Here is a 20,742-nt window from a genome sequence, read left to right on the forward strand (position 1 = left end):
GTGACTCAGTTCCTGAGAGGCACAGACTCTCTGTGGCTGCCTCCTCAGTTTAAGCATCTTGTTAACAAACAATCTGCATTGGATGCAGTCACAATCTTGGGCCAGCTGCCTCTGTGCTCACTTGTATCAGCGGACTATAATTATCATGCTCCATCAGCCAGGCACGTGGCCTTCCAGAAAGGGTGGTTCTTGAGCAGGATGCTGTGCCCCTGAGGCAGACTGTGGAGGTGCTGGAGCCCTTCCCTGCAACTGTGGCATCCAGTCCTCTCTCACTGGGATCACAGTCCACCTGGGACTCAGCTGGTAAGCCTATACACCCGTATCATGAGCCCACATCTGATCACATGCAGTGTGCAGGGCCATTGACACCTACATCCGCTCCTCCTCTGAAGCCTCTGACACATGGGCACTGAACCATAGGGCATACTGGTGGGCAGAAGCTACAAAAGGTAGACTCTGGACCTCCCCAGAGGTTGGTTTGACTTCCCTCCAGTTTCTCTCATACCTCATCTCTCTGGAAAGTCCAATTTTTCAATTCTCCAGCACTCAACATTCTTGAAAATATCCTTTAAGACAGAGAGGCGAGGACTATCCTGTGTACACCCTGGGGCTCCACCCAGTGAGTGGGAATTCTCTTGGTCCCTTGCTGGGGACTCACCAAGAAACCCAACGTGGCTGAAGAATCCTACAAAAATGGGCATTTTCAAAATGCTTCATAAATGTGACTTTTTTATTAAAATATTTGAGCCTGGATCAAATTCAAACCCATAATGTAGTGATTTGCTTAATGACTGCAGAATATTGTCTTATCTGAGGAGAAGCAGGACATTTTAAGACCACAGAGCCCAGAATTAACAGCTTGGAATTTTCACCATGCTGGCTGTTAATTGACTTAAGCCATTAAAGGGAGAGAATTTTTGGCAAATCCTGAGGTCCTCATACAAGCAAAGCCATGGATGTATTCAAATCATTTTGAAATAAGCATCTGGTGTGCCAACTATTTTAGAAAAATAGGCTATTTAATCAGGAGGCTTGCAGAAGCATCTGAGGCTCCTGAGTAAAGTATCTGAGAATGGTTCCACACCATGGCCACACCAAACCTCCTGGCGAGGGTGGGTCCAACAGAAGCGGAAAACACTGCTGGTGTTGGGGTTTTCTTGGGATCCTAGGACTTTGACAACATGCTTAAAACCAGGTCTGGCTCTGATGTTTGCTTGACACCATGCATGGTCCCTGCCATGTCCCATGGCATGCACCAGGGTGACTAGGTCACATGGCTGAGGTCAGATGTCCTCCAGGATTCTCTTTCCTATGTGCCTTGAAGTGAGGACCCTGATTTGCTGGGGACACAGGGACAACCAACTGCCTCCCTTCAGGGGTCAGGGAGGAGGCCATGGTGGATAAGGAACACGCACAGGCAGGGCACCTGCTGTCTCAGCATTTCCCTCAGTCAGTCAAATATATCCTTGCTGTGCGGCACAGTCATGCTGACCCACAGAGGTTGGGCACCTGTGTGACTGGGGTCATTTAAAAATAGCTCATGATTTTCCTGGCTTTGTCTTTGGCCCTGGAGATACCTCAGGTGTGGCTGTCTGCATGGGGTTATGCCCACAGCACACTGTGATCAGGATCCCTGCCCGGGCAGGCCTGGGGTGGGGCTTGCGGAGGTGCATGAAGCAGGCAGGGTCTCCAACTGCATATGAGCGGAGAAGCTTGGGCCAAATTCAGCAAAAGGAGTTCATGCAGGAGATTCCAGGAGCCGGACAAGGGGACAGGAAGCAGCATGGGACTGCTTCCAGTAGGGAAGTGAGAGCCAGGGGACCTCAGAGAAAAGAAAGTTTAGGAAGCCCCTCAGTGTTCGCCCTTCACACTCCAGCCCAGGGCAACACTGGCTCTGTCAGCCCAGCTGGGCATGCATGGCACAGTGATGCTACGCAGAGAAGTTACACACCTGCCTGGCTGGGGGCAGCTGTTGCCTATGGGCCTCTAAGTACAGCTGTCCCACCCAGGTGACACTCCAAGGCAGTGAGGGTGCATAGGCTGGGAAGAGCTGACACCCCTGAGCACAGCTGAGGTGCCACCCTTCCTGGAGTTTGTCCCTGGGTCCTGATGGCTCAGAGGTGCTTTGCTAAGTGCTGGCAGTACCCACCTGACCAAGTCTTAGAGGCACTAGGTGCCCAGCTCCTCCTGTAGACCAGGCTGCTTGATGGGAAGAGGATGACCTGGGGTTCCATCTCTTTTCAAAGGAAACCTGACCTCACGGAGACAGGGTCTCTAGGCTTGGCACAAGGAAGGTGACCACAGAGCTGTGTATTACCCACACCTAGGGATCCAAGGCTCCTCCCAGCTGGTGTGGAGTAGGTGATTTCTGTCCCACACATCTTCAGAGCCCACAACCACATACCAAAGTCACTTCCTTCCCAGTGTGGCTCTCTCATCTCATCAAGACACAGAGATTCGCTCTCTAGGCAATGGCTGCATTTCCAAGCATCTTCCATTACCTTTTCAATAGTAATAGGGTTGATGACGGTGGCAAAGCTTTGCCTGGAATGCCTGCCACATCAACCCAGGCCTTTTTCCTCTTTTCCTAGGGAGGATGATGGATGGGGGAAGTAGAGTCTTCTGAGTCCAGGCACATCTGGGGTGGGGGGCGGGGAGGACAGTGGCAGCTTGGTGCTGTGCTGAGCAGCGTGTGCTATCTGCAGGGCTGACTGCCTGGGGACTGGAGGAAACCTTAGGGGACAGAGGTGGCCCCTCAGGAGGTGGTACAACGGGGTTCTGGGGCCTCCCTGGAGTGTTTCCTCATCCATAAAATGGGACCCATGACTCTAGCAATCTCTCAGGGTCTTTGTGAGAAATTGTAGATTAACAAGTGGGACAAATCTTGGCACGAAGAATTGTTCATAAGTGTCATCTACCCAGTGTGTGATAGCTGCAATTCTGGAACTGTTGGGTGTGGTAGGGAATGTGCAGATTTTAGTTCCAGGTTATGGGTGGGGGAAGTTGGAATATAAACAGACAATGGCAGGGAAAGAGAGAGAAAAATGCCACGATCTTGCCTGGCAAATCTGTGGTCAATGCTGCTTCTGGAGCAAAAGGGCAAAGTTGGAAGGAGGGACCCCAGGACTCGCCCTTCTCTGTGGCCTCCCTTCCCTGCAGTGGGCAACCTCTGCCTTTGTGAACCTGGCTTCCATGGCTGTCACCTGTGACCTTCCAAGACAAATTGGATGCCTGGTCCACTCCCCAGAGGGTCTGACTCAGTTGGTCTGAGTATGTAATGGGCTTTGGGATCTTTAACTTCTCTTGGGTGGGAGGTGACAGATGGGAAGAGGAAGCCGAGCTCTGGCCTGGTGGCAGTGGCTCTGCAAGCACATAGTTAGCAGATGCTTTTGAAAATTCCACTTGTGCAAGAAGAGTATTGCCTCACTCCTGCCCCCCACCTCAGTGTGCTCCCCAAGTTGGTGGAGGCCCTGGGTGGGGTCAGTTGGTACTTGAGTCAAGTTTGATCACAAGCAAATCTTCCCCACGAGGCCTTGGTGGGTGGCTGGCTGGCTCTGGGAACAGCTGCCACATGGCCAGGGTGCTCCTGTGGGGGCTGCCCTCTGACTTCGCTCAACTGGGTGGACTCTGCCTGCCTTGAAGAAGGAGCAGGTTCCTCAAAAGGCAGAGGTAGGTGTGTGTGTGTGTATGTGTGTGTATGTAGATCCTATTCATAGCCTTACAATTCAGGAAAGCTCCTAAAGACTCTTGGGTCATTCCTAAAAACTTGAAGAAAATAACAAGCACTTAAGGAACAAAATAATATTTTTATTAAAAATTATACCCATAGCACCTCTCTGCCTTCCTCCGAATTGTTGGGTTGTGTTTTTTTCCCCTTTCTTTTAAATGAGATCTGGTTTTCTACACCATTTCAGACAATCTTATAGGGGAAATGCAGGCCTGCCCTGAGCTCTCTCTAAATGGGAAGGTGGCCCTGGGTGCAGATGAGCCCTTGGTGCATTTCACACTTCTGCCTGGACTCTTGTCGGTTTCCAGAGCTGAAGGTGCCCATGCCAGGGGTGCAGGCAGTTGTTCATTGGTGACAGCTGCTCTGTGGGCTCAAAACATGGAAGAAGATAAACCATGCTCCACACTGTGATGGGCCTCCAGCGCGTGCCTGAGGCCAGGTGAGCCCGAGCACAGGCACAGCTTCCAAGGGTGTTTGCCATGATGCGCGCCATCCCTGTGGGTGGCAAGTGCACTCTGCTCCGCAGCTGGGACCCTGTGTGGGAGAGGCTGCCACCCTCCACCTCAGCTTCTTCTTCCTCTGGGGCGAGGAAGACAAGCAGGGAGGGGAGAGCTGCCGAGGGGCAGGTAGGCAGATGGGGCAGCCTGGGACACTGCACACAGAGGGGTCCTCTCTGGACACCATCATGCACCCCATCCTGCACTCCACTGTGCACACTGGGAAGGGCGGCTCACTGTGCAGTGCAAGCCTAACCCCAGTGCAGCTGCCATGGACAGACGACTGCTGGTCCCAAAGCTCCTGCAGCGCTGGCCTCCACGAGAGGGAGCGGAAGCACGCTCCACTCACCTCAGCGGTGGAACTGCTGCTGTCCTGTGATCAGAATGGAGGCTTCGATCCAGCGTCCACGTTCCTATTCTCCCTAGAGACACAAGGTGAGGACTGAACATGCCTTGATGTCCACACCGCTGAGGGCAGAAATCTAATTGGAGGCCCTGGCCCTGCTCCTTGGATGGGACAGAGTTCCTCAGAGTGACAGGCTGGACCACTGTCAGTGACAACCGTCTGTCAGCGGCCATAGGGCCAGGGCAGCCTGGAAAGACCACTGCATATGAAAAACAGTTTACTGGGCACATCCGCCATATGAATCTAAAAGTGCCACGTCATTGTCGTAAGAATCCAAGAGCAAAATCACACATCGGACCAAGGCGTCCTCAGCGCTGTCCTCATTCATTAAAGCGATTTCTTTATGGCTTAAGAACAAAGTGCATGGTGGTGGCCCAGCCCTCTGCACAGTGTTCTCTTCCTGGATGTTCACATGGCCACGCTGTGGTCTCCTGTCCCCTCCCCCTCTTTGGGGTGGCAGGGAGGAGGCAGCTCTGTCCTTGGAGGCCCTTCCCCACCCCTGGATTGTGGATGGCAGTTGTCATACAGAAGTGGATTTGGGCAGAGCATCTGGGATTTTTGGTTTAGAGTATTTCCCCTTCCATTCAGAAAAAGAAGGAAGGGAGAGAGAGAGAGAGAGAGAGAGAGAGAGAGGAAGGAAGAAAGGGAGACAGGTTTCTTTTCGCAGCTATTATGGGGAAGCTGAAAGGATTTTTACCCCACACCCACCTTTCCTTGGTCTCTTGGGGCCACACTGGGAAACCGTGGAAGCAGGAATTGAGACACTATCTGCCCCCTGGCCTGTACATGGCCATGGAACTGGCTTCCTGGTGACACCAGCCGGGCGATGGCCCAGTGAGTCCCTGCCTTCTGGGCCCTGAGGTTCCTAGGAGGACGATGCCTGCTTCATCCTGCTGTGGTTTGGCTACTGATAGAGGGCCTCCAGTGTCATGTGTCACCCGAAAGCTGGGAATGTGGGGTGCTTGTGAGTACCGGGCTTCGCATGCTGCCTGGTGCCAGTGGCCCTGTGGTCACATCCAGCCAGGATGTGACAGGAGCTGACCTCAGCCATCTGTCACAAAAGTAACTGGAAGAGCCAGAGGCACAGCTGTGGTGTGAACCCATAAGAGTTCCAAAGTAGTTCATTCTATTTTCATTTAGTTAATAAAAATTAAAACAGTGACAAAGAAAAACTGTTCCAAGAAAACCTGTTAAGGCTACAAGCTGGCCTTGGATGGGGGTTGGGGTAGCAGCGCTGGCAGTCAGAAGCAGGGGCAGCCAGGAAGAGCAAGGGGACAAAGGGAAGGACTGTCCCCCAGGTGCTCGGGTGGCCCAGGGCGCACGCAGTCACTAAGGGCCCGGGTCTCGGAGTGGTTTTGCTTTATTTGGAGACACGGTTGCTTCTCATCTTTCTCATGTACAAAGCTGAACAATTAATAAAAAGGCACCTGGAGACAGCAAAGATGCATTCATTTCATGTGACATAGTTTAAAAAAAGATAAAAAGATTTAAAAAATACTCTGGTTAACAATGCACACTTCCTACAGAACAAGCAACTCTGCAAGCGCCGGCTCACTCTGTCGGGGGGTGGGCCGTGTGCTAGTCACAGGAAGTTCACCGAAGGGCCTGGCTGGCCTGGGAGCCGGGGGAAGGGGTCCTGTCCTTGCTCTGTCAGCTTGAAAGAAAGAAGGGAAGAAAGGAAAGCCCTGAATATTTCACCACCAGAAGGACAGAAGACGAGCCGGCCTGGGCAGGGTGGAGGATGCCCTTTTCCAATAGCTCACCCTCCCCGCACCCCCATTCCAGAAGCCTTAAAGCTGATTCTTTGCCTCGAAACGGTGGAGTGAGAACGGGTTGTAGCCTAGCCGAGTTGGGTCACAAAGCTCTAACTGAGCCCAGGTCAAAGCGCCTGCTCGCCACACCCCAGCAGCAAGGGAGCCAGTGAGCCAAGATCCCGAGTTATCCAAAGACAGAGCTGATTCTCGGAAGAGGAGGTAGAGGTGGGGCAGGCTGGGGCTCCATTCTGAGGACCCCACCTCCTGTCCCTTGTCACCTCCGGCGGTTTGGAGGATGAGAAGCCACTGCACCAGGGACAAACCTTCTCTTAAAAAGAAAAGAAAACAAAGAGCCCTGCTTTCTGCAGTGGTGTTACAAAAAGCCATTAAAAAAACCTTCCTAATTGAAATCTAGTGTTCACGAGTAGGTAAAATCGCGCTTATCAGATTTTTTTTCCTTTTAAACAAAAACCTCAGCTCAGTTCCTGGAGTTGGTTGTTTTAACAAAAATAGACTCCGGAAGGTCCACATCCATCTTGCCCCAGTGTCGGCACGGTGTCACACGAAGGAAGAGAAGCCGGTGAGAGGGGCACGGGCGCTGGGGCCAGCTGGGGTGTAGACGCCGCCCGCACTCTGCGTGGTGATCACTGGGTGTGGGTGCTGATCTGCCTCGGCCCCCGCCACCGCCTCGTACCTGTGTAGCGCTGAGGCGGGGGGCCTCCGCTTCCAGGAGTTGTAGTAGGTGGGGTCGCTCATGTAGTGATTGACAAAGGAGTGCTTGGGCAGTGCGTCCTCGTAGTCTGAGTCGGAGGCCTGCAGGAGAGCGACAGTATGAGTCCTAGAGGCTAGGGATGGCTCTGGGCTGAGCAGGGAGCAGGACCAGCAAGTCATCCAAGATGGGGGTAGCGAGCTTGTCACCTGCTTCCAGCCTTCTGTTCCCTGCTCTAGAAGCCACAGGAGAGGGCTAGATGGCCCACAGGATAGTCGGCCCTTTGGGAGCAGAACCCAGAAGCACAATAGCAACAGGATGGGCCTGGGGCTTTAGGCCTCCAGGAAACTGCAGCACTGCTATGGAGCAAAGAGAAAGGGTTCTGTAGCTTCATTAGAGGTGGCGAAGCCTACTTTTGAGAACAGCTCACATCCAGGGGCCCTGGTAGGAGGGTGCTGAGAAACGATGCTGGAGAAATCGCTCCACATCTCCATCCACTCTCTCTGGCACAGGAGAGCCTTCTACCCTCCAGGTGCTGGGCAGAAAGCTATACTAGGGATCCCAGAGGCCTCTGAGGATCTCTCTTGTCAGGGTCTCTACTTTTCTATAAAGTAAGTCTGCAGCTTTTGCCAAAAATATTTATACACATTTTCTATGTTCATTTCTTAGAGAAAAATTATTTTACTGTTCTTTGAGTTAACTTGTTAGAGGAAGCACTAAAGCAGGTGAGAGAGGGTCCCCTGTGTCTGTGGGGGCTCCCAGTTTGCCACACCACAGACTGGGCCTGCCACTGGAGGTTCTGTGAGCTTCCTGAGCCACTCAGGGGCCACCTTGCTGGGCTGGCACCCAGCACTGCCTGCAGTGGACCACAGGCATGGTAGACACCCTCAGTGTGTCTGCCCGAGGTGGCTGGCTGGCCTTTCAAGTTCAAGGAGGGAGCAGAAAAGTGTGCCCTGGAAGAGCTTCTCCGTCCAGGCCCCTGCCAGGATAGGGGACCTCGTCTTGGGGACACATGGTGTCCTGCTCCATTGATATGCTCCTGTCATAGAGTCCCCACAGGGCATGTCTCCTCCCTGTACTCCAGGGTCCCATCTTTTTTTGTTTGTTTTTTTGTTTTTGTATTTTAGGGAAGAGTCTATAGGGTGTTTAGGATCTCCCTACTAGATCGACTCGTAGTAATCTGCCTGTTTACAGCCTCCCAAGAGCTGGGATTACAGGCGTGTGCCACCACACCCAGTCTCAATTGCCATGTCATCGTGCCCCAGGAGCGGGACCAGCATGGCAGGATTGAACCCCTGGCCCCTGTGCCTGCTTGCAGGTGCTTCAATCTGCTGAGTTATTTGGCCGGCCCTCAGGGTCCCATCTTGAGGCCTCAGTGTAGCTGCCTCTCTCTCTGCAGCAGACTCGGTGGGGGTGGGAAGTCCATCTGGGTCTCAGAATCACAGTGGCTCAAAGGGCAGGTCATGCAGTGGCCTGGGGGCTGGGAATATACCTGCTTTAGAAGACCCCAGTGAGCTGGTATGGTGGTGTGTTCCTATAATTCTTGTACTTTGGGAAGTGAGGCAGAAGAATTTTAAGTTCGGGACTAGCCTGGTCAATTTAGCAACTTAATGAAATCTTTTCTCAAAATAAAAAAGGGTCAGGGATGCAGCTCAGTGTGAAAGCTCTAGGTCCAATTTCCAGTACCTACACACACACACACACACACACACACACACACACACACACACACGCATGCACGCACACACACTCGCGTGCACACATACACACATGCATGCACACAGGCATGCACAGAGCTCTCGGTGGACAGGGGCTTCTGGCCCACTGGGGGTGTCCTGTGGATGTGGGCATGAGTGAGGAGGCTGCGACCCCAGCTGGAGCACCACTTCCAGATGGTAAATTTTCTCAGGAGGAGACGCTTCCTCTCAGTGGGGCTGGGGCTGAGGACCGGAAATTGCTGCCTCTGGTTTCATCTAGAGCAGGGGAAGGGTTCCAGCTACTAGAAGCGCTGTTCCTGGCGCCTGCGAGTGTGAGTCTCCTGGCCTGAAAGGCCTGTGAGTCTGGTGTGAACCACCCTCCTCCATCCTGCAGGACCTGTTGCCTGATGAGCCTCCTGCCTTGGGAGCTGTAGGAGCCCACCCAGGAGCCCCTGGGATACACAGGGCAGAGCCATAGCTTCCTGGGAGTTTCTGACACAGACTGAAAATTGCACTCCAGGTGGAGGAGTCACTTGCAAGTGATGGCAAGTCACAGTGCTGGGGCTTGGGGGGCCACCGACCTGGCCTGTTTGTGCTGTGGGTGTGGAGCACAACTGTTCTTTTTCTGTTTTTCTGTTTTTTTTTTTTTTAACTGTCAGGTCCATAAATGTGGGGCTGAAGCTACTCCCTGGGTGTAGAGATGCAGCCTCTCTGTGACCTCACCATGGTGACACACATTTCAGAGGCTCTGGCTTTGTGAACTCAATGTGCCCCAGATTAACCCAGTAGCTCTGCAGCCATGTGATGGTGCTATGATGTGGGGCTTTGTTTCTGTCCATGGAGGACAGAAGGAGGCTTGAGTCACCACTGAGCCCAGAACCCTTTGTGGACAGGAGCTCACTCCAGTTCCAGGTGTCTCCTCGGAATCAGGTGAAACCAACAAAATCCTCTGCCCCCAAACCATGACCCTAAACCCATGATGCTCGGAAAATCAAAACCTTCTCTGGCTGGTGGCAAGGTGGAACCCAAGGGGAGCCGGTCTGGTGGTTCCCCTAGCTGAACCGTGAGCTGATTCGACGTGAACACTTGCGTGTTCTGCTGCACAGACACTCGAGAGTTTGATCACAGCTGGCCCACTGCAGGCGCCACACGGCCCAGATCGAGTCCCAACCTGAGCTTTGCTGAAACATGCTCTCCTTGAAGTGTCTGCTGCGAGATGAGGACCTGCACCTGCGGCCACTGTGTAAGCTGCATCCTCTGCTTTCCAGAGGCCTGAAGGTGGCTTAGGAGGCAAAGCTCTGTGTAAACTACGATGAGGAGGACAGGGAACAGGGCTCACCGAGAGAAGCTGGAGGGCTCTATGTTGTCAGCCCTGACCAGAGTCTGCTGCGTCCTCCAGTGCTGACAGGGGAAGGAAGTGCTGTGGGGGGAATGGGAGGACAGCTCTGTTCCAGGCTTAACAAACCTTGTTATCCCTCTGGGGCCACCCTTGGGTGCTGGGTGTCCCTGCTCAACTTCCCTGCATTGACAGGTGAGAAGCAGTGAATAGATCCAGTCTCATTTGGGGTCTAAAAAAGAACCAATATCTGCAAATTCACATGGCTTTCTTAGGTCACGCCAGCATGGCCACACTGGGGCTACAGCCAGGCAGGTATCTCAGCCAAAGTCAGCAAGAATGCAACCTTCCTAGGAACAGAGAGGGGACGTCTGCTTGTCCAAGAAAAGGCTGGGAGACACCATTTATGGCAGCGAGTCTTGGATCAGGGCTCTCTGAGGGGTGGAAGAACCATCTAACTCAGTGGGACCCTGTGCTTCCAATTCTGCTTCAGTGACCCACCCCCCGGCATACCTTGCATCCATATGACACCTTTGGCTCCCTCTGCCCTCTTGAGACCCTTGTGCACCTCTCCTTCTACAGGAATAGGGCTGTGGGGAAGCAGGTTCCTAATCAGGTGGACCCAGCGTGGGCAGCAGTGAATTGCTGTGTTCTCTTGCTAACCGTGCATCCTGAACTGCTTAGAGAATGGAAGCACTCTGCATCCTGCCCCCTGCACACATATCTATGTGGTTAATAAAAAGCCATTTTATTTGAGACCCCTTAGGCACATCACTATGTATTTCATCAGTCAAATGTCTAAACATGCTACAGTACCCAGAGAAGGAGTTGTAACAGATGTGGGTACTAGGGAGGGTCCTGGCAAGAGACACAAGCAGGGAGTGCCTGCTTGGCACACAATGATGTCCCAGTGGTGGGGTCTGGGCTCTGCCTTCTTGGAAGGAAGCTACCCTTCTGCCCCATGGACTGAACGGCTCACCCCTCAGAGAGTAGTGATTGGTTCATGGGTGAGCATATGACTTGTGTGGAACCAATCAGAGCTTCTCCCTCTGCATCTAAGAAGTCAGGGTTCTTAGTGTAGGGACACAGCTGGGAAGTGGGTGGCCAAGTGGCTCCAAAAGCCAACCAGACAGCAAAACCATCATGTAGAAAGAAGTTCAGATGGGAGACTAAGAGAGGCTTCTTTGTGTTCTGCTTTTCATTTGGGCAGGAAGAGTGAGAAGGTACTCAGTGTCAGATGACAGATGTCACCACAGTGTGAAGTACAAGTCAGGCCTCTGGTTCCTGCTCACACCTTGCATTGATTCCTGGTGAATGATGGCATTAAAACGCCATCCTTCTGCCTCCAGCTCTGTTTATTGTTTATAGGACTTACTAGTTTTTAATGGGTGTGTGTTTTAGTGAGTGAAAATTATGGACAAAAAAGAAATGCCACAGGTCTTTTTGGTGTTTCCCGCATGATGTGAAGTTGTGGTGTGCAGTGGTTTCCTAGGAAACCACAGAAGGAGGGAATGTGATTAGATGCGGCATCAGACTGGGAGTTCCCAAAGGTGCCAGCTGCCAGGTCACCAGTTATGAGAGATCATCTCAGCATGCGGGGTCCACACTAGCAGATGAAAGACCCAAGTGTCATTAGGGCGTTAATTAGGTATGGGGTGGGGGTGACGGTCTAAGTTAGTTAGAGTTAGAGGGATTCTGAAAAGCACTTCTTTAGATTTCAAAAGCAACTTATAATATGTGCTCTGAATAGCAGTCCTGATAAAACTCATAGCAGCCATGAGAGGAAACAGTGACCACGTCTTGTTTCTAACTGGAGTGCCAGTGTGAACCACGGCCTTGGCCACATGACACTGCGGCAAATGTCCAGCAGCTCTGATCAGGCTGCCTTCTGTGCAGTGGGCTGCTGTGCAGAATTTTCACCAAGGCGGTATTTCTAAAATTTATAAACAAAAATACCCTTGGAGATAAGCACGGCATCACTATTTTCTCAGTGAGAATATGAACATTTTTGAAGAGCTCTTCTAGCAGAGACTAGTGAGGGTGCTGCCTCCTCATCCCAGGAGTCCTGGAGAAGAGTGAACAGGGAAACTCACTCCTCCTATGGTCTGAATCTGCACACACACACACACACACACACACACACACACACACACACACACAGCATTAAGCTACTAACTTGAACCATGGGAAAGGTACATCCATTACTCTATCCCCAATTCCTGGCTTCTTGTGTTTTTATTTTTTGTTGTTGTTTTGGGGTGCAAGGGATTGAACCCAGGGACTCTGTATGGAGCTAGGTCTACAGCTCTTTTAAATTTTTATTTTGAGACAAGGTCATGAAGTTAAGTTGCCCAGGCTGGACTTGAAGTTGAGATCTTCTTGCTTCAGCCTCTAGTACTAGGACTACAGGCATGAGCCCCTCTAAGCTAGCCTGTGCTTAAACCTTCATGCTACCTCCTGCAGGGAGGGTAAACATCTTAACTCCAAACCTCAGGCATGCGTTAGGTCTATTTTTAGATGAGGATATGGCTTTTGGGTTTATTCTGTTGGCAAGCAACCCGGATGTCTGCTCCCAGAGGTGTCTGCTCCCTTCCCTGAGGGCTTTTCTCTCAGTTCTATAAGTTGGTTCTGTTTCTGTAAGTGGAGAAGCAGGAAAATGAACATTAAAACTTAGCCCATATTTTTCCCAAGGCTCTTCTAAACTAACAATGATAAAGGCAAAACTATTTCCAGAATGGTGGCAGGAAGGGCTCAGAGGACCTTCTTCCCAGTGGAATAATAACTTTTGAGTGGCAAAAATTATTTTATAAACAACCACTTAAAGTCTTTGGAAATGGTGCGAAGGGCAGGTAGCAAATGGAGAGAGATTTACACAAGATCTATTAAAGACTAAGAATAGCAGGGCCCAGCATTTGAGCCAAGTAGAGCCTCTTCTCTATGCTCGGTGGGGCAGAAACTCTACTCTGGGGGTTTGTGGCCAAGAAGACAGGGCTTTTAGTCCAACTCTCCCTGCAAGGCCAGCTCTCTGTTGCCTTTGCAGCTGGGAGAATTGGGCTCCCCACACCAGTCTACTAGGGTAGGCATGAGGGTCCACCCAGGGGTGGCAGGCCAAGAGCACTGGCCCTGCTGCCCTTCCCTAGCTTGCTCCCTCACTGGGAGCAGCATTCCGGAAGGTGGGTGGCTTCTTAATCCAGGGCCCACTTGTGTCACTGTGTGATCAGAAGAGAGTCACTGTCCCCACTCTCAGTTTTGATGCAGTGACACAAGGGATCAACAGAGAGAGGGAATGGCCCAAAGAACAGAGGCCTCACATCTCTGCATAAGGAGAGGACTTGCCTTGGAATTCAGCATGCCAAAGGGCATTGCTGCAAGCAGTGGACATTAAGAAGCTAGAGGCTCTTCCACAGCATCAAGTGCAGCAATAAGCAGTACAGAAGAGAGAGCCTGGGGAAGAAACAGCAGAAGCTAAGGACCACTCAGGGTCAGAGCTGGCTTCAAAGCTTCTGGCATGTGGGCCCTATTAAAAGGCTGCTTGTTACTATACTTGGATTAGAGCATGGGACAATTTATACCCCAGTGTGATGGTTTGGAGCTAAAATATCCCCCAAGGTCTCATGTGTTCAGAGGTGGGACTTTGGGAAGGTGAATGAAGATCATGTTCTATCCATCAGAGGGTCCATCCACTGATGAGCTCACAGCTCAGTGTGCTGTTGGGAGGTGGGTGACTCAGTGTGACCAGGAAGGGTATATTCTTATTCCTGGTTCTTCCCTCCTCCCTTCCTATAGGTGAGCAGCTTTTCTCTGTCATATCTACCCACTGTGCCATTTCTGCCTTGGAGCCAGGTGCTGGACTGAACCCTTTGAAACCATAAGCCAAACATATGCCCTCCTTTCAATTGTGGGTGTTGGAAATTTTCTCACCATCCACAGTGATAAAGTGATTAACGATAAAGTGATTAAGCTACCTGCAGAGCTGTAAAGTAGTGGAGCCAGATAAGTGGGGAGGGTACTTTATTAGGTATGATACCATAGTGGTGGGTCCTCCAGAGCCTTAATGGGGAAGTGAAAAGAGGAAGTAAAAAAAGCCTAACTAAACACATGTCATCTCTAGCGGCCAGGGAGCACACACATGGCCACATAGAATGTGACCCCTAGAATGGCCATCACAGCATACACTCTGAAAGGAAACAGTCTTCTCTGAACATGTTCAGCCACAAAACTAAACAAACAGAGAAGCAATGATAGTGGCCCACAGAGGGGAAAGACATCAGTGCTCAGGGTTCAATAAGATATTATTCATAATGGTCTGTTTTTAAGATTCCAGGAAGATAAAATACAAACACAGGGAGAAGTACACACAGCCCATGAGGAGCATGAGTGCCGAATTAGCCAGGTAAAGACTTCACAAATAACTGTTACAGTGCTGTTCAAAGAACAAAAGAATTTTGAAACTGTGCTTAAAGAATTAAAGGTGTGATGATAGGATTGCATCCAGTAGTGAACACCAGTGAAGAATTAGAAATAATAAAATGCACCAATTGGGAAAACTGGAGTTGAAGAAAAATGTAACCAAGATTAAAATTTTACCATGGCTCAGCCAAGCAAGACAAATGCAAAGCAATCCACGCCCAGGTCCATCATAGTCAAACTTTCGAAAACCAAAGACAACAAGAAACTCTTGAAACTAGTAGAAGGAAAGGGACTCATACACAAGGAAACACAAGTAATGTGAACTGACTTCCAGCCAAAAAATGAGGAGGCAAATGCAATTTGTTTGAAGTTCTGCAAGAAAACTTCTAGCTGAGAATCTTATATCCTGCAAAGCTACTTTCAAAAATGAACCTGAAATAAAGACATCAAACAGATGACAACGGAGAGAAATTCAGTGCTAGAAAATGTGCCATCAAGAAATACCACAGGAAGACCACCAGGTTGAAACTCCGACACTGGATAGTAATTCCAATATGGACAAGATTTAAAAAGCACAAATAAAGGTAATTATGTGGGTAATTATAGAAGTATAATTATACATTTCCTCTCCTTTCTGACTTAATAAGCACTGGTGCATAAAATAATACGTGTATAACTGTACTGTTGGGCTTATAACTTATAGAAATGTAACACATTGAACAATACAGCACAAAGAAGGCTTTGGAGTAAGAAAATGTCACCTGCTGATGATCTGAATGCACACAAGGAAATGGAGGGGCCCAGCAATAGTAAATAAGGTTAAAATGACAAAACTGTCTGTCTATATACTTGTTCTCTTTTCTTCTTTCAGCTTCTTTAAGAGACATATAATCATCTAAGCTAGTCATTGTGAACGTGCATTCTTCAGTTTACAGCACATATGGACATGATGTATAATAAAAGACAAGTTTCTGTACATCAGTGACAGGATAAATCTGGAATAGGTGCTGATATGGAGCAAGTTGTTAAAAATTACTGCAAAGTAGTAAAAGCAAAAGGTAGGGAATTAAGTGGCACACTAGAATATGTCTACTTATCCAAATATCAATGAAAATAGGAGAATAAACATGAGACATAGAGAAGGCAGATATCAAAAGGACAGAAGTAAATTCTACCTAAGCAATAATTACATTAAATGTGAATGGACTAAAGAAGCCAGTCAAAGGGCAGAGATGAACAGAATAATTAAAATAACATTATCCAACAGTATGGTGGCTAAAAAAAAAGACACATTTGGGTTCAAAGTCACATTAGGGGTTGAAAATAAAAGGATGGAAGTGACATACCACATAGACAGTAACCATAAGAGAACTGGAGTAGTTATACCAACAGTAGACAAAGTGCTTAAAACAAAAGTTGTTACTGGGTGCAAAGAGATGCACGTTATTGGGATAAAAGACATTTGAAGATACAATCACATGTAAGCACACAGGCATCTAACCATACAGCTCCAAAATATGTGAAATTAAAGCTAAGAGTGAAAGAGAACAGCACCCAATTTAGCAATAACGGTTGGAGGCTTCAGTACATTGATATATGGCAGAAGACAGAAAATACAGAAACTTTTACACTGTAAAACAGTTAGACTTAACAGTTGCTAGTTCTGAAAACCCTGACAAGTCTCTGTGGAAAGACAATGGAGACTTTTCCCCTAACACAGGGCTTCTCTTGGGAGCAGGCATCCTGGGTCAAGGCCCTGGGTTCTTGGACACAAGGTTATGCCATAGCAACTCAGCTCTGAGAGGCAGGTCTAGTGGGAATGCTGGAACTTGGAGCCAGACGTTCAGCTGAGCTCACTAATATGTACTCGGTAAAGCATCCAAAATCTCCTGCAACCTTGTATGTCTCCTCTGTTGTACAAAGTCATAACCACCTTGGTGCAGGATTCCATGTAGTGTGGGTTCTGTGTCCCTCCATCCTCCTCTGCCTGCCCTTCCTCTTTTTCTTCCCTCTCTTCCCACAAATTCACCCCTCTGACCTGTGCATGTGCTTGCATTTCAGGATGTATGAGTATGTGTGTGTGTGCAAGTCTAAATGTGAATGCATGACTCTGCCTAGCTCAGTGCCTGAGTGTATTTAGTAATCTTCATAAAAATCATCTGTGATATGTATATATACCAATAACTCATGATGAATATATCCATTATGGATTGCAAATACAAACTAATGAAATTTTAAAAAATCAGCTGCATTTGAATCTTAATACATGCCATACATCTGAGTAGAAAAGTAAACCAAATGCTTCCCATCAGTCCATTTAAAAATGCTTTTATGGACAAACAGTTCAGAACTTGTGAACCCAATTCTGTTTGCTCTGGGGCACACTAGTCACTGGCTGGCATGGGGCTGGAAGGCACAGTGGAAGACAGGACAGGATCAGCCAAGCCCTGGGGATCCAAGGACCTACGTGGGCACCAGTTCTGTTTCCTTTCTGCTGGATGATGCAGCTCTTGACACAGGGGCACCCATCCGTTGGGTTGGTCTGAGCACCAGGCATGCAGAGGGTGAACTGGAGCCTGGCCTGGTTGGTGCTCAGAGCTAACGCATGGTAGCTATCACTGTGATGCACTGTGCCTGTGCACTCTGGAAAGCTGTGGGCTAGGAGTCAGCTCGGACATCTTCAGTGCCCAGAGGTACATCACTCTGAGCAGAGATGGAAGTCCTGCCTGAAAGCCACGTCACTGCTTCTGTACATGCTGCTTTCAGTACAAGCAGCTACGATGAGGCTGTCCTTTCCTTTTGAGCTACCTGTATTACCATGTGCTTTTTGCCAATCTGGGACAATGGCACTATGAATAACCAGCATCCCCTGAAAATAAGACACGCAGAGTGAGCCCAGCTGGCTTGGCCAATCCCACCTTCCTGTTCTCCCTGGAGCGCATATATAAACCACAATTGAAAAGTAGCCATGGTATTGAGCCTTGGGGCTCAATAAGCCTGAATTCAGGTCAAAATGAAGGTGAGACTTATTTTAGATTGAATATTGATTTAGAGCACTAGCTTGGGAGGTGGTGCAGGCCTGTGCACATGGCAAATGGCTTGGTGATTTTCATCCCTCTTGAGACTTGGCATATTTGAAACAAAACACTCTGGACTGTGGGGAAAGCTTTTTTTTTTTCCTTCTTCCAGCTTTTCTGTTTGGGTGGGCAATGTAAGCTACAGAGATAGGGCATGCTTTTAGGGTGCACTGAACCCCTCTCAGAACTACCATGACTCCTTGGTGCAGCACCAAACATGCTCTGCTGTGTCCATGGTGGGAAAGACTAAGACCAGGTGTGATATGGGCAGACCCTGGGATGTGCTAGGGTGACACTGTCAGTGGGCTGCTATGTCCCTGGACCACTACTCAGCAAAGTGAAGGAAATGTTACCACCCTGTTGCTGACCTGGAACTGCTGAATGTACAATTCCTCTTCCAAAAGGGAGGCAAGAGCAGGAGGATCCTGGGTAGGATGGTGGAGGGGGGGAGCCAGGGCAAGTAGGCAGCACTTATCTGGGGGTGGAGGCTCTATGTCCCCTCAGGGCTGTGAGCTCAGGACCCTGCTACCCCAGCCCCCATCCAGGGACCACCAAGATGCGTGGCAGGGCAGCCTCTGGAAGACGTCAGGTACATCTCTGAGAGCAGACAGAGGGGCATGGTCTGCCAGCCACATGTGCATCTGGGTGGCTGCTGGCCCTGCCGGGCCCCGGCCCTGTCCTCGTAGAGTGGCTCTAGTACTTATAAATGATCTCAGAGACTCGCTCAGCCAGTAACCTTGCTCAGTCAACATCAGTCTGCTCTTCAGGGTGTCCCTTGCTGGTAGAAAGGACCTGCTGTGCCCTGCCTATCCTAGGCCTGGGGTTTCAGCAGCGGACCCCAAGAATTGGCTTGGTATCTGTGTTCTGCCCAGCCTGTGTGGGAAGCACTGATGGGCCCTGAATGGACTGGTTTTCTGAGCTCCAGCTCTTCTACTTTCCTCATCTGTAAAGTAGCATTTTTGTCATCAGCTTTGCCTACTCCTTGAGTGGCTATAAGAGCAAATGAGACAAAGTGTCCTGCAGAAGACTTATCATGAGGGTGGGGGACGCAGGCACACACTGACCTCGGATTCTGACGCACCCACTGACTTCTCCTTGAGGCTCATGCTCTCAGTGAGCACAGCACCATTGTATTTGTTGCAGATGTCCTCGTCGGAGTAGCGCAGACCACCAGGGCTTGGCCGAGGCGGGGACCTAGGATAAGGATGGATGGTATAGGTGACTCCTGTCATTTGGCCTGGGTCCAGACACATTGGGAAGGATGTGCCCTTGTCACCACTTTGGACAATTGGTACAAAACATTCTGAACACTGGCCAGCTGGGGACTGGTGAGCAGCCCCTGCTGATTGGAGCCTGGGGGCTACAGGGTCAGATGGGGGCTGAGGACAGGGCCACGGTAAATGGTCTGGTCTTGTGTAGCAACCCTAGGAAGGGATGATCTTCCTGTCTGGCTTGGTTCTGCTTTGTCTGTGGCCCTGCCAGGAAGTCCAGGACCTTCATGGAAGCCAGTTGACCCTGATGAAGGAACCAGGCCCACGGGGTCCCCTTTGCTCAGGAATGGTGCCTCTACAGGCTGCTAAGCTGAGGGCCTCTGGCTGCGGTAGGCCATTGGGAAGCCATGGCCTGTACTGGGCCAGCTGGCTGAACAAGGCAAAAGTCCCTTGGACATGGGGCTGCATATGTGGAAGCACAGGCTTGGGGCTCAGAGATGCCCACTCACAAGTGCTTGAGGGAGAGATGCCTGGTGGTCCATGCCCTCTATCACACCCAATCTGGCAGCCCCTAAGAATGCATACAGCACATGAAAGGGGCCATGGCACCTTGTAGATGGAGGAACCTTGGAGCCTGTACTTCCCACGAAGTCCCCAGGGCTGCCCACACACAACAGCTGCTAGGCTACAGCTTCCTTTCCCAGGCTCCACCTTGGAAGGCTTCCTTACCTGCTCCTGGAAAGCTCAGACCATCACCATGACAGTGCCCCTGGGCCATACAGACTCCCTGCCACTGACACAGGGTGGCTATTTTTCTCTGATAGGGTAACTCTCAGTGGGCTGACACCCTCCAGCCTCACCACAAATGCCTTTCCTTTTTCTCAAGGAAGTGCATGCACTTAACCCACAGCTGTCCTCAGGCTATGTGCTCAGAGCCACCAACCGTTCTTCCCAGGAGCCACAGGAGACATCTGCAGCAAGGGAGCGAATGTGTAATATTTTAAAAATTCTCTGTGATAAGTTCCTCTTGGTCTTGAAATTATGTGATTGCTGTTTCACATTTCTGTGCTACAACAGGAAACACCTGCCTCTCAATAGACAAATGGAATGAGAGATGTGACCAGATACTTCTTGCCCTAAGGACAGTGATCTGGGTTGGCAGCCTACTCTGCCTTGCATCAGCCACCAGGCAGTGCTGGCAGAGGGTCGCTGCAGGCAGAAGGCCTGCCAGGACCCTTGGCCTCCTCCAGAGATAGAGGGGTCACTATGTCACAGAGGAAAACTCAGAATATAGGAAATGCTGAAAATGACAGCAACCTCTTCTTCTATGACATGATTAAGCCAGTCTGGGGTGACAGCCACATGAACCAAGAGCCCCCCAATCCCAGGTGCTCAGCCAGGTGGCACAGAAGGCTAGTCTGCTGTGCCAGGTCTCAAGCCCCCCATCTGAAGTCCTGCGCCCCTCTTACATCTTTGAGAGCACAACAGAAACATCTCGGGCCCCTCTGCAACTGCCTCTCCTAGATCCCATGCTGCCCGGTGGGCTCAGAACCATGCCTGTCTGTGAGCTGCATTTGCTTTGTGGAACTGGGCGTGGTCCATGGTGTGAGACACGTCCTCAACTGGTACCTACCTCTGGCTGACCAGGCAATCACAGTTCCCCAGGTGGCCCTGCTGTGGCTCTCTTCCCTGACCTAGCCACAGTCTCCAAGCAGTACCGGATCCTTACCTGGTCCCATTCTTCTTCAAGAAGGTGCTCTTCACATTGAGGTGGCGGCTATTGAGCTCCAGGGCAGCAAATCCTCCATTATCCAGGGTCACAGACTCCTCCATGTTGGAGATGCTCTTACCTAAGGCCCGGCAAGGGGAGTGAGTACAGTTTTACTAACATGCCCACTGCAGCAAAACTGAGCCAAAC

General features: G+C 50.3%; 1 protein-coding gene across 2 annotated transcripts in view; it reads right to left on the reverse strand.

Moving 5' to 3' along the window:
* Positions 1–5,972: 5,972 nt before the first annotated feature.
* Positions 5,973–20,742, reverse strand: part of Sdk1 (sidekick cell adhesion molecule 1) — a 986,062-nt gene continuing 971,292 nt past the window's right edge. For both annotated transcript variants that reach the window (XM_023713416.1, XM_023713415.1), the window contains 3 exons: positions 20,554–20,674; positions 18,678–18,807; positions 5,973–7,197 (listed from right to left, as the gene is read on the reverse strand). In XM_023713416.1, coding sequence (XP_023569184.1) covers positions 6,943–7,197; positions 18,678–18,807; positions 20,554–20,674 — 506 coding nt within the window. In that variant the 3' untranslated portion in view covers positions 5,973–6,942. The remainder of the gene's footprint in view (positions 7,198–18,677; positions 18,808–20,553; positions 20,675–20,742) is intronic.

This window comes from Octodon degus, unplaced genomic scaffold (assembly GCF_000260255.1).
Source record: "Octodon degus isolate 3935 unplaced genomic scaffold, OctDeg1.0 scaffold00031, whole genome shotgun sequence".
In the NCBI taxonomy this organism is placed as follows: Eukaryota; Metazoa; Chordata; class Mammalia; order Rodentia; family Octodontidae; genus Octodon; species Octodon degus.